At 27.1% G+C, this 13394-nt stretch overlaps 2 protein-coding genes across 3 annotated transcripts; one reads left to right on the forward strand and one right to left on the reverse strand.

Annotated features, from left to right (window-relative positions):
- Positions 1 to 2283: 2283 nt before the first annotated feature.
- LOC111631116 (thyroid peroxidase-like) lies at positions 2284 to 9153 on the forward strand. Its single transcript, XM_023375314.1, has 7 exons — positions 2284 to 2299; positions 3107 to 3219; positions 7861 to 8037; positions 8123 to 8504; positions 8587 to 8758; positions 8836 to 9005; positions 9080 to 9153. Exons 1-7 carry the CDS (start codon positions 2284 to 2286, stop codon positions 9151 to 9153), a joined length of 1104 nt encoding a protein of 367 aa, XP_023231082.1.
- On the reverse strand, positions 9144 to 12706 carry LOC111631120 (MICAL-like protein 2). Of its 2 annotated transcripts, XM_023375321.1 has the most exons (6): positions 12469 to 12706; positions 12230 to 12382; positions 11293 to 11453; positions 10661 to 10709; positions 10434 to 10581; positions 9144 to 9556 (listed from the first exon to the last, which is right to left on the reverse strand). In XM_023375321.1, the coding sequence occupies exons 3-6, from the start codon at positions 11442 to 11444 to the stop codon at positions 9513 to 9515; spliced, it is 393 nt and encodes a 130-aa protein (XP_023231089.1). In that variant the 5' UTR covers positions 11445 to 11453; positions 12230 to 12382; positions 12469 to 12706; the 3' UTR covers positions 9144 to 9512. The 2 variants fall into 2 exon arrangements, with proteins under 2 accessions (XP_023231089.1, XP_023231088.1); XM_023375320.1 differs by having other exon boundaries at positions 12230 to 12706.
- Between the last annotated feature and the right edge of the window lie 688 nt (positions 12707 to 13394).

Below are 13394 nucleotides of genomic sequence, written 5' to 3' on the forward strand. Positions count from 1 at the left end.
AACAAGAATATAGTTAATGAAAATTATTTAAACATAATAGTTTGATCTATTAACATAATGGTGTCATATGAATTATTAATAATAATTATTATTATTCTCATTAATAAGTTTCGACATGCTTCATAAATCTGAATAGAACTGAATCAGTAGCCAATATGAATAACTTAGTGTTGATTAAAGTTAATACTTATACTAATGACATTACTGATTAATTAGTTGTTTGTCTGTTAATTGTAATATTAGATATATGCTAATTTAATTCAGGAATTCAATTTTTATTTATGCTGTCAATGCTATTTATAAAGTTTGTTCATATTGTTTGTTAAGGCAAAATAATTAATCAAATCACTAAGTATATCATCAGAAGTCATTAGTATAGTCTAATAACATAAATATCATTCTTCAGTTATTTGCTTATCTTCTTACAACATGAATAAATCAACAATAAAGTCCATTGTTTTCAAACATTTATGCATTTTTATATTTATTATATATATATTTTTTAATAATTTTATTAAAATAATCAGTTTTGTTTGGTATGCCAAAGAACTCCATTATATAAAATCAATATATAGTGGGTGATTGGTTAATGAACAAATCGGATAATGAATGCTTTCGCAAAAGATTTTTATGATCGGACAATGAACACATGTTCGGATAATGAACACTTCACTGAACAAACACAAGAAGAAGTGACGTAAAATAACAAATACCCATTGGTCTTCTTTTGTCTTCAGGCAACAATTCAAAACTTTTCGGAGTGCAGGAGATGTCGACATCAATGTTCAACCCATATATACTGATCAGATAGTATTCCCCCAAACTTTGAAACTCTCCCTTGTAATTCTAGCCTTTTATATTTCTGACAGAAACAATTCTTTTACGTTTTCTTCTGAAAAAGCGGATTTATGCCAATACCTGCTATTAATTAACCAATCACCCACTGTATACATATGTTGTGTATATTAATTTTATATTAGTGCTTGAATAAGTGTTTTATTCAAAATTTGGCAAGAACTTACTTCTGTGAAAGTATACAAGAGAACTGTTATCTTTTAAGTTCTATTTATCATAATCAGATGCCCGATTATATCCTATTTCATTTGTCAATATCATTATCAATTTTCACATATTTTTTTCTCTATGAAAAATAGTTATGTAATTATATAAGCTAACCATTATCTGTTATTTATTTATTGGTTAAGAATATAGTAAAATTTATTTTCCTGGCTATTATAGGATATAAAATAGGAAAAGTATGGCAATTAGTCAAATTTTGACCACTTGATGTTTTTGTATTTCTCAATGTTTTGACACTACACAAGTTCAAAAATGTGAGAAAAAACCCTTATAAAATTTTGTTCTTGTTGGCATCTATTTTTTTATTACATCTTAGGACTGGATGAAGCAAAACTTTTGAAACTTGCAGGGTTATTTCTATAAACAGGGAATTAATACTATGGAATTTTGGTGGTTAAAGGTCAAGGAAGTTGAGAGATAAAAGGTGGTAAGATGTCATTTCTCAAATGTGATCAAACTTAATGAAAATTTTACTCGTTATTAGCATTTACAATTTTTTAAGAAACTTATACCTTACTCCCAAAAATAAGGCTTTTGCCTTTTATAATAATTAATAATATAAAAAAATTGTTTTTTCATTTGATCATACAAGTAATTTCTTTTGAAATGAATAATTTTTCAGACAATATTATTTTTATGTACAATACATTAGACATAAAATCGATGAATTTTAGATAGTTGTTTTAAATAATTTTATTTTTTATTTTTATTTTTTCTTGTTAGTTTAAATAATTATTCATTAGCATAATTTAATTTAATGGCAGGTGCTATTCTTTAGATATAAAAAATTATTTAACATTGTCCTACTTTTCAATAAAACATGTGATTTGACAGATGTTTTAATAATTTATTATCTTTAATGAATAATTTTTAATTAAAAAAAAGGAAAAACTAATTATATTGTGAAAAGACAATTTAAAGCTTTTTTTAAAACTACTCAAAACAATTTTTTTTTTATTTTATCAATTCAAACATTTCACTTAATTTTATTATTCATTTTTAATTATTTTTGTTGTTGTTATTATTATTCTTTGTAAAGCCTTTTATTTTTACAGAATGAAAGAAAAATTCTTTTATCATTATCATATCCTGTAATTTATTTATTTTTTTTATAATACTATTATAACATTCTTATATATTACTACAAAAAAAGTAAAAATATTACTGTAATAGAATATGAATGTTCACAATACAAGATAGATTATGACCATGTACAACGGTAAGTTTAGGAAATTACAAGAGAAACTAAATGAAAAGAAAAAAATTTATATAAATTTCATTTTTATCATTAAATTTAAGAAAATGAGGACTTATGATTGATTGGAGGTGAAAATAAATTAATGGTAAGCATAGTTTTGAGTAATATGGACCTTGATGTGATTGGTTGGAAAGAGAGTCAACCAGTTCTAATTTCCTGCTGTTAGGATATTTGTTATTCACTTTTATCTTTAAAATAGCAATCTTTATAAAAACACATGATTTCACTTTTTTAAATTCATGCTCTATACATAAAGAACACGCAAAAAATTAAAATTTACCTGAACAATTTATGATTGAACATTCATTTTTCTAATTTGGCTTAAAATATTTTCTAAATTATAAGCATTCACATTCTAACCAATATATTGTTCATTATAATTAAATTAAATTTTATTTATTATGGATAGAATCTTTAAAATTATTGTTTTCATTAGATTTTTAAATAAAATACAAAATTATAATTTAAATCTTGTATAAAACTACTTTATTGGAAAAAATCAACATTAAAACATGAGAAGATATACAAAATAAACAAGAAGAGATCTGATTAGTTTTTCTGTACCAGGAACTTCATGGAGCTAGTAGTTAGATGGATGAAATTTTGAGAGTTTTGAGATAAGGTAAAGTTTTGTAGACATCATGTAGATGATTTGCTGATTATTTGAAAAGAGAAGATTGATATAGACCCCTTTATTATTTTCAAATAATCTTTAGGCTTAAAATGAAAGTTAAAGCAAGAGTCAAATAAATGAATACATTTTTTTAGACATACGAGTTAATAAAGAGTTAAAAGAATATGAAATGAGGATATACAGAAAGGATGCTTTCAGACCAATTAATATACCATTTGATTCATGGGATCCATATGGATATAGAAAGGTAACCTTTGAGAAACTTATAAAAGGGACATTTATCTTATCTTTAGAATGGAAATTACTAGAGACTGAATTTATGATTCTTAAAAGAACTGTCAAAAGATCATGGAGACACTGTGTTCAAAAAGATGGTTTCAAAAATTAAGATGAGGAATGCAATAGAACATGGAAAAAAGGAAAGAGAATATGACAAAGATGGTCATGGGATACAAGGTTTTACAAAGCCTTAGAGGCAGCAGTAAGAAAAAAGATCATACTAACAGGATCTCCACTGTTTTTGATTGCCTTGGGAGTGAGAAAGAAAAGCAAAACTCAACAGAGAAATTAGCAAAAGTATATACTACTAACAAATAAGCCCGGCGTTACTCGGGCAAAAAGTAACGATAGTAAAGATTAAGGTTATTCATTATAGCCAATCTTACCCATTTCACAGAATGCAAGAATTAGTCCCCCTGTTTCCAGACTAATTAGAGAACTTTTAGATGGGTCTAAAAAGATGTTCAATTTTCCGCAAAAACACAAAAAAAAATATCTGTGCCTGTTAATCTTGCACACAGCTTTTTCTTAACACTTCCTTTGTTAACACTTCCCCCACAGGGAAGTATTAACAATGGAATTGTTAATGGAAGTGAAAAAGCCCTTCTTAGTGTATGCACCCTATTAAAAAGCAATCAAAAATGTAAAAAACTGCATCTAAAATAGTACAGTACAGGCAGAGTTCTTCGGGGTAAGCCTTAATCCTCTCACTCTCCCTCGTGGGGGAATTTCAAAAAATCCCTTTTTAGTGTATGTTCTCGTGACGTACCCCAACTGTGTACCAAATTTCAACTTTCAACTCCTAACTGTTTGGCCTCTGCACTTACTATTATTATTATTATTATCAACCCATCTCAATTATATATATAGATAAGTAATGATAGAAGAGAAAGGAGACAAATGTTTTACATCAGAGCAACAAAAAGAACTCTAGACATTAGACTGAGGAACATTTTGATGATTGTGAAAAAAGGTAAGATGACAACTGCTATAGTCAAGATGGCTTTTGATATATGTAAAGAGGTTAAATAGAAAAATGCAAGCTTGGTGGAATAAATAAGAGAGGAAGAAAACATATGTACAACCCAAGTAAATATTGATTTGAAAGAAGGGCTGAGAATCAGAGGTAGATAACATCAAAGATGGGGAAGCACTATCATCAGCATCAAAATTATAATGAAGTAAAGTAGAGGAGGAGGATAAAAAGAAACTTGCATTAGTTTTTTGTTTGATTTTTCTGTTCACATTTGTTATAGGTTCTGGATATCTTGTTAAAAAGAAATTCCAATCATATATTCTGATAGTAAGAAAAACATATAAAACAAATTACCCAGAAGGTGGAGTTTTATTAGAGTTCATCTGCTTAATGTTTTAGAATTCATTCAAAATTTTTGAAATACAGTAGAGCCTCGATTATCCGTCCCCTGATTAACCGACAGTTCTAGTCGGCAAATTCAAATGTCCGCTAGTGATGTGGCGCTACAATATTTGGCTATGTCTTGGCTACTTTAATATTATTTTTACGTATTTTAGCTGGCAACACTCATTCGACCATGAAAGGGAGCCAGTATTTAAACGAGGTTTAATTTTCTAATTTTTAACGATACAATANTTTACTGGCATCTAAGACGATCTCGCATATAAAACGAAGTGTGACTTTAAAGATAGAAATAAAGAAAATTACATTTATTAATACAATTTTAATTTTATTTCGTTTAATCACAAATAAAACATCACATGCACGTAAATGCACACATTGTTCCGCATAAATTACTGGCATTTTAAATTTCAAGGAAAAATCTTGTAAAACCGACAACATAATTTGTCCATGTAAAGCTGGACAATCAGAAACATTTCTTGCCAATTCTTAACAGTCGAATTCACTCTTTGTCTACTACACTTATGAGTCTCTCCGAATTCTGATTTCCGAATAATCATCTGTTTTCACGTGGCTTATATCGGGGTCCCACGTAATTTTTAAATTCAATTCAAAGGCTTTGCTTTTCCTATTGCTACCCATCTTTACTTCTGACAATACAGAAGAACGATTCAAACGACCCAGATAAAATACTTTTGTTTTTAAACACTAGAACATGAGAATCCGGTAAAAAAAAAATGCGAATACACGGGTCACAAAAATTATTGCGAAAACGAAAAACGAAAATTATTGCTCGCGCGTATAGGATGACCTATGTTTTTAAAGCAGTGAAAAATGAATAAAAACCTCGTCTTATATACGTGTAAATACGGTATTTTATACGTATAGTTTGAGTGTAACCTAAATGACACAAAATTGATGTCATCCCATCTTATTTAATAAAGACGTATAATACCCTCGGAATAATTTTCACAAGTTTAGAAAAAAAAAAAAAAAAAGGCAAATTATGGAAAGTGAAATTTCTAATTACATATATTGGAATTATTATTTCAGAATTATGTTGGTATTATTAGATAAATTTTTATTTAAGGAGAAATAAGTTGCTGTTAATTGCTAAGTTTCCTAGGAACCAAATGCATTTATTGACCTGAAACATTTTTGACCCCTATAGTCAGGTCATCTACAGCAAACAAAAATAAGAATGGAATAGAACAATTATGAAATAAAATAACATAAAATTTAAAGAATATCCATAAAATTAAATTAGATAATATAAAATTAAGATTTAAAATTTACTTTAAATAAATATTTTTAAAATGATACTTTAGCTAACTGTAATAAAAAGAAGAAAATTCAATAGAACAAAATCTCTAAAAAATAGATATAATTAAATACATGAAATTATTTAATAATAATAATAATACTGCAAATATTGATTCCTATAATTTAAAAATTTATATTAGTCATTAAAAAAAAAAAGAAAATGCATATGTACTTTCTTTGTACAACTCTCCATTTTAAATATCATGCATTATATCAGCTGTGCATGGGCTCTCTTGCTTATCTGGGACATGCATCCTATGGTTTAATGTCTTAGTGCAAAGGTTACCAGCATACTGTTCTCAATTGCAAGTTGTTTCATATGTTTCTTTTATATCTATTTTTAGAGATTGTTTAATACCATTTAATTCAAAAATTAGAAATTTTTTTTATAAAAAAAAAAAACTTGTTTTAACACTTTGGGTAAAATTTAAATTTTCTGGAAAAAAATGCATTAATCTTTACATTTTATAAATGTGTGCATATCAGTTAATTCAGAAAAAAGTTATTCATTGCATCACAAATTTATATATACAAGTATATCAGTTCATTTATTCATTGTAGTACCAACAGAACTAGATCTAGATAATTAATCTTGTTACTTATTGTCTTAATATACTTTTCTGTATTGTTTACTTTGATTTCATTTACGCATGTAAAAAAATCAGTCACTCAACTTTATTTTAAGAAGACAAATACTAAGGTTTCCACTGCTAACGTTACTTGACTTTTCAAAACAGGAATAATTATTCGCTTTTACTTTTATTACATCCCACTTTTAGAATTATTGAAAGATTGAGACTTTTGTATTTTTATTGATTGGAATAAATGACAACTGCTTTTTGAGAAACTTCCATTTTTATTTGCGGAATAGCAAATTACTCTCCTGTATTGAAGTAGTCTTTACAAAACCGAATACTTTTCATTGCTTATCTTCAGGAATATATAATTTTAAAATTTAAAAAAAAAAAATGACAAAATAATCTTCTTTTACTGTAAAAATAACAAATTATTTAACAATTTTATATATTTTATAAACTCAAATGTTTTAAAATTTTTGTTCTTGCTCAATATTCTTTTAATCCATGGAATAAATTTAAACAGTTTTATTCTGTGGTCATCTGGAAATGATCTTGGAGGTAAATTCTTGGAGGTAAATTTAAGGGTTTTTAATGTTAAAAACCCTTAAATACAAATGTTGATATATTTAACGAAATGAACAATAAGTTCAAAAGTTAGGATTTGTGCATTTTATTAAAAAAAAAATAAAGAATAATAGTTTGTCATTTTTTAAACTCATTTATTATTTAAAATTTTCAAGTGATTTAACATATTCAAAGCCAGTATAGTTCTTTAACCTATTTGTCACCATTCCTTTTGTATTTACATTTTATCAGCCTAGAAAATAAAATTATTAAATCTAAATTTGAATTAGCGTAAATAGCAATCAAATGTTAGGAATTTATTTTTAATTTCAAAATCTATTTCTTTAAAAAAAAAAAACAGGTTAAATTTTGCTAATAATTAACAAATAAATAATAATAAAATATGTATATATATATTTTTAATTTATCAGAGGGAAAAGATCAAAATTCATTTGTATATATATTTTTTCTTTTGTTAAAAAGTTAGTAAATTGAACCATTTGTTTTGAGATTTATCTATTTACAGTCGACCCCCCCTATAACACTGTTGATTTTTCTGTTTTATATGAATTCCATGTTGTACGAGTCACTTAGAATTTACAAATACATGAGCCGTTCACAGCCTGGCACACATATTGTAAAATCTAAGTGGCTCGTACAACATGGAATTCATATAAAACGGAAAAATCAACCGTGTTATAGGGGGGGTCGACTGGTATATTTATTAAATACCTGTGTTTCTAAAATCTTATCTTAAATTCATAAGACCATTATTTTAATTATTTCAGGTGATGTTCGTGTTAACGAGAATGCTGGTCTTGTAGTAATGCATACGATTTGGGTTCGAGAACATAATAGGATAGCACGAACACTTGCTTCATTAAATCCACATTGGGACGATGATCAATTATTCGAAGAAGCAAGAAGAATAGTTGGAGCAGAAGTAATTATCATAAAGATTAATAACATTCTATTTTACAATTATTTTATAAAATTATTTAAATATTTTTAATTTTAAATAATTTCAGTTACAACATATAACTTATCACGAATTACTCCCAACATTTCTTGGTCAAAACATTATGGATAAATACGATCTTCAAACTCATTCTAGTGGTTATTATACAGGATACGATATTAATATTAATCCTGGAATATCTAATGTTATCGGAGCATCTGTATTTGGTTTTTTATTTTCTATGATGCCTTCAAAATTTGATTTGTATACAAAAGAATTTAAGAAAATAGGAACGAAACCAATGAGCCAAACATACTTTCAACCAACTGATATGTATTCACCTAACAAGTTAAATGAATACTTATTAGGTTTGGTGAGTCAGAAAGCTCAAGCTGGTGATGAATTTATCAGTAACGAAATGACAAATAACCTGTTTCTGGATCCTAGTTCCGGTAAAAAGAACCTTGACTTTTTAATTTAATTAAGGTACATGGAATTCACGAAAGTATTAATTTGTTATTTTAATCGGTTCAGGATTGGGTACAGATCTAGCAGCTATAATTATTCAACAGGGCAGAGATCACGGTATTCCTGGATATACAAAATGGAGAAAATTTTGTCGACTCGATCCTGTTATTAATCACTTTTCCGACTTGAAATCAATGATGACATTAGAAACTGTGGATAAATTAAGCAGAATTTATAAGTATAAACATTATTATTTATTAAACTATACATTTTTAATACATAAAACTGTATTCACATTTATATAAAATTTAATAGAAATGTACACGACATCGATATATTTACTGGAGGATTAGCAGAAATTCCTTTAAATGGAGCAGTAGTTGGTCCAACTTTTGCTTGTCTTTTAGGTCGTCAGTTTCATTATTTAAGACGTGGAGATAGATTTTGGTATGAAAATGACATACCGCCATCTTCTTTCAATAGAGGTTAGTCATTTCAGGCTTTATGCATTATCAAAAAATTAATAATAAAAGTAATTATTTATCATTATTTTTTTCAGATCAACTAACGGAAATTCGCAAAGTTACTTTATCTCGAATTCTGTGCGATAATGNTTATAAAAAAATAAATTGATGAAAATAAATTTATCTACTTTGTAATAATCATCAGATTACAAATAGCATTAAAAAATTTTGCTTTTTGTAATAGTAAATACATTATTTTTTTTAATGTTTTTTCTATATACAAATGGAATTTTAACAATTTAACTTTAGACAACACATCTATTTTGAAAATGAAATTACATTTACAAAAGATGACAATTTCTACAATGATACATACACGTAATGGATTTACAGTGAATGCAAAGGACAGATAATTAGATAAATCCATTAAAAAAAAAGAAAAAAAAAATCTATCACATCATATATAACAAGTGATTTTTATAAAGCTGTTAATCGTTTCAAAAATAACACTTGTATTCTTGTCAAGATTTATGTCCACTGTCCTTCAGATTTTTCACGAATATGCTTGGAAGCTAGAAAAAAAAAAAGATTTTAAATTAACGTTAAATAACAATTAAATTTAACAACTATAAATAAATTTAATTTTTATAAATACTATTTTCACTCATCTTTAATAAAAGAATTATTATAAACGATAATTATTTTTATTAAAAAATTAATTTCGATTAATAATTATGCCATTGTCTGGTGTTTTGTTGTTTCTTTATTTTTTTTACATTTATAATTTTTTTCCTTGATGAATGCTAACAGCGGTCGTATTGGTTTGTTATCATTTTTTTAAATTTAAATAAATGAAATAAAAAAAAATTATAAATTATGTCTTGTTGTGAGAAAATTTTCCAACATTCAATGGTAATGATTGCTTAACCAATAAATAGTCCAATAGATGCATTCATTATTGTTCATTACTTCAGTCAACTAACTATACACTGGTTGACATTGATGTCAATGACAGTTTTGTAAGACATGATTTCAGTTTGAAAGAAACATTAATAATCAAAATTAAAACTATTAAATAATATTTTAAATATATTTTTACTTTGATTTTTCATCTTTTGTTATTATTCAGATCTTATCTTTTTCGATATTGTTATTCACGAAACACTATTTTTAAAGAAATTCTGCCATGTTTTGTTCTTAAAAATTATANAATTCTCAGATCACAAAGATTAATAAGAAACCAGACCAGATCAGAATATAAGATTAAGTTTTTAAATGTATTAGATGCATTCTTGATGAATCGTGATTTAAAATTTTTTTTTTATCTAAGAAATCATTATACTTTTATTAATAATTATGTAATTATACTTAAGATAAACAAAAATATAATCTAGAATTATCAAAAATTCTTATCTAATTTTCAGAAAAAATAAACAAACAAATACTAACTTTTATTATTTGATTTATTTTCAAAATACTGATAAAACTGAGACACATAAGTTGCAATGCTTAACTTATCTGGTTCATCATATTTCACCATATCTTCTGCATCAAGTAAAGCAGGTATTCCAAAATGTTCTTCGGCAATACCAAATGCCTATAATAATTTAACTTTAAATATCTTAAAAACTATAACTCAAACTTTTTAAAAAAAAAAAAAAAATGAACACACTTACCAATGAATTATTGTAGAAAACATCGTCCTTTGATAAAGCTTTAAAATCACTAAATAAAAATATATTTTAATGTATACTATAAAGGAAAGTTTACTTATTTAATTAAGTAAATTTTCAACTAAAAATAACTCTGACGTCATAATTACCTACTATTAACCCATCACGAAAATTTGACAGTAATTCATTTTATTACGAATGATAAGACCAATTAAAGTCATCGGTTGCGCCATATCCGTTACAAGGCAATACATTTTTTTTCTATAAGGATAAACTCGACCTCCTCCCCATTTTTATCTATGGCAAAGACCTATTTAATATTCACCATAATTTTTTTTTTTTTGTTTTTACACAGCATTGTTTAGCAGTAAAATATAGTGTCGTTTGTCGCGTCGTATTGTTACACTGCGAATAAACTATTAATGCAAGGATATTTAGTTTTTACCGATATTTTACTCTCTTTTTTTTTTGGTCTTTATTAATGTGTTCTACTTTCTAGAGAAAATTATCCATCGCGAGTTTATTTTTGACACGAAACAATTGATGCTTCAAGTCGAGTTAAATATAAACACACAATAGATTATATTTAACAAAAAACTAGTTATAGTTAAGGTTATCGATTCGTTTAAACTTACATTAATTCGGGTGAAAAGTGATGAATGATGGCACAAAATGCCAAACCGTCTTTCCAAGAAGTAGACATGTCCATAACATTAACGTTAGGATATCCTTCCGTAATTCTTCTGCACCATACTTCTAATGCCTTTAATCCTCTTTTTTCTCCCATTCCTAATCACTGGTGATATATTTAAACAATAATTATAAACAACAATATAACTTAAAAAGGAAGGAAAAAAGAAAAAAAAAAGAATAATAATAATTATGTAGAACAAAGTGCCTGACACTAAGCTAATTTAAAAATAAATAGCTTTAAGATGGTTCCGCGAAACATGTCAAGTCACGCCATGCCTCCTCCTTACCAATTTCTCACTTGGGTATACATTGTGTGTTACACACCTTGTTCTCTTTGGCTTTCGTTTTGGTTGATAAGTGCATTAATTATCTTTTTCCGACTGTAGTTCCTCAAATGCATGGATGGTTTAATGTTAATAATTCTTCTGTTAAAATTTCGCTCATCCTTAATACAATAATGCAAGAAATTTCCATACAATTACACATAATTAATAAGAAAAGAAATATTTCCATAGAATTTCGTGAACAATAAATATATATAATTGGTAACATGTGAAATTTTTTTTTATCAAAAATTTTCAATCGTCGGCGATTAAATTTCCTTTATTTAAAAAGAAAATTACTTATTAGTAAGATTAATAAAAGAATTATCATATCCTCTTGCATTTGAGAACCACTAACTATAAAAATTAGTAAACATCCTTGTCCTATATACAGTTAAAGATAAGTACAGTACGTTAGAATGGAATCGTAAACAATAATGATAATAATTATTAAGTACTTCTAAAACATAATATTTTAAAAAAATACTCTATAACATATTTATATGTTATAACTAAATTTAAGATAATATATATATATATTTTTTTTAAATCTTACCTTAGTTATATGCCGGAGAGAAGGTTGTCGTTCCACGTGCACACAGTATAGTGAATCAGCTGAGAATGAGTGACTTGGAGTGTTTACAAATGAAGTTGAGCGGTTATGCTTCTTGATTGTAAGGAAACACGCGTTTTATTATCTCTGCTTAGTCTTGAAGAAACAAGATATTTTTCGGTTTAAAGAACTGGCATAAACACGTAACTACAAACGTATAATAACTTTAACACACTATTCACCTTTTACATTAATTGTTCTAAGCTCGGAGCCGATTGGTTTAATAGAGGAAGTGATAATTGCACGTGGTAGCTTTGCCGACGACAAAATGCGTTTAAATGCGATTTTTAGTACACGTACATCAATTTACCTACCTTTTTTGTCCCGTCAGGAACTGGCAGTTTGGACAGAGAGAAGCAGAACAAAGCCAGGTTTGGCTGCGGGACACAGGAAGTAAGCGGCAGGACAAACAGAAGGGGGGGAAGCAGACCTGTTGAGTTGGCTTGCTACAACCACTAGGCTGTAGTTAGCCCAGTGACCTGAGTCGTCTATTTCACCCTACTTACTGAAGTTATAAAAAAAATTTCCTAAATTTTGCACGCTCTAAGTATCCGAATTAAGTAAATAATGTTGGTTTTTTCTTTTATACTAAAAAGAAAAAAAGAGAGAGAGAGAGAGAGAGAAACAAACTAAAAGAAACATTTTATATCAATTTATGGGTTGAATAGTTTCTGAAGTAGGAAAAATCGAACCGTGTTTTTGGTGATTGGCCTAATGTCCTATTTATACACATTCAATGACTTCTCGTCTAGATAAACGTCTTACGGAGAAGATAGCCAACCGTTTGCTTATTTTTATAATGTTTTCTATAAACAGGATGTAATTTTAATCATTTCAAAAAAAGAGTAATAAAAACAGAACTCGACTGGTTATATTAACAATTGGTACAAATAGAAACAACAGTAAATATTACCTTACAGATTTTATATTCAGGGGCTTTAGTTATTGACAGCAATTAGATAACAACAGCCTTGAAATCTATGTAAAACCCATTGTTGTCTATTTGTTAATTTATTTCAATTCATGAATCATGTAAGAGGTTGTAGATAGGCATCTTTTCGTTCATATTCACTATCGACAATACCTAATTCACTTAAGTACTTTAATG

Source organism: Centruroides sculpturatus, unplaced genomic scaffold (assembly GCF_000671375.1).
Source record: "Centruroides sculpturatus isolate CEXI.00-Female unplaced genomic scaffold, Cexi_2.0 scaffold550, whole genome shotgun sequence".
NCBI lineage: Eukaryota > Metazoa > Arthropoda > Arachnida > Scorpiones > Buthidae > Centruroides > Centruroides sculpturatus.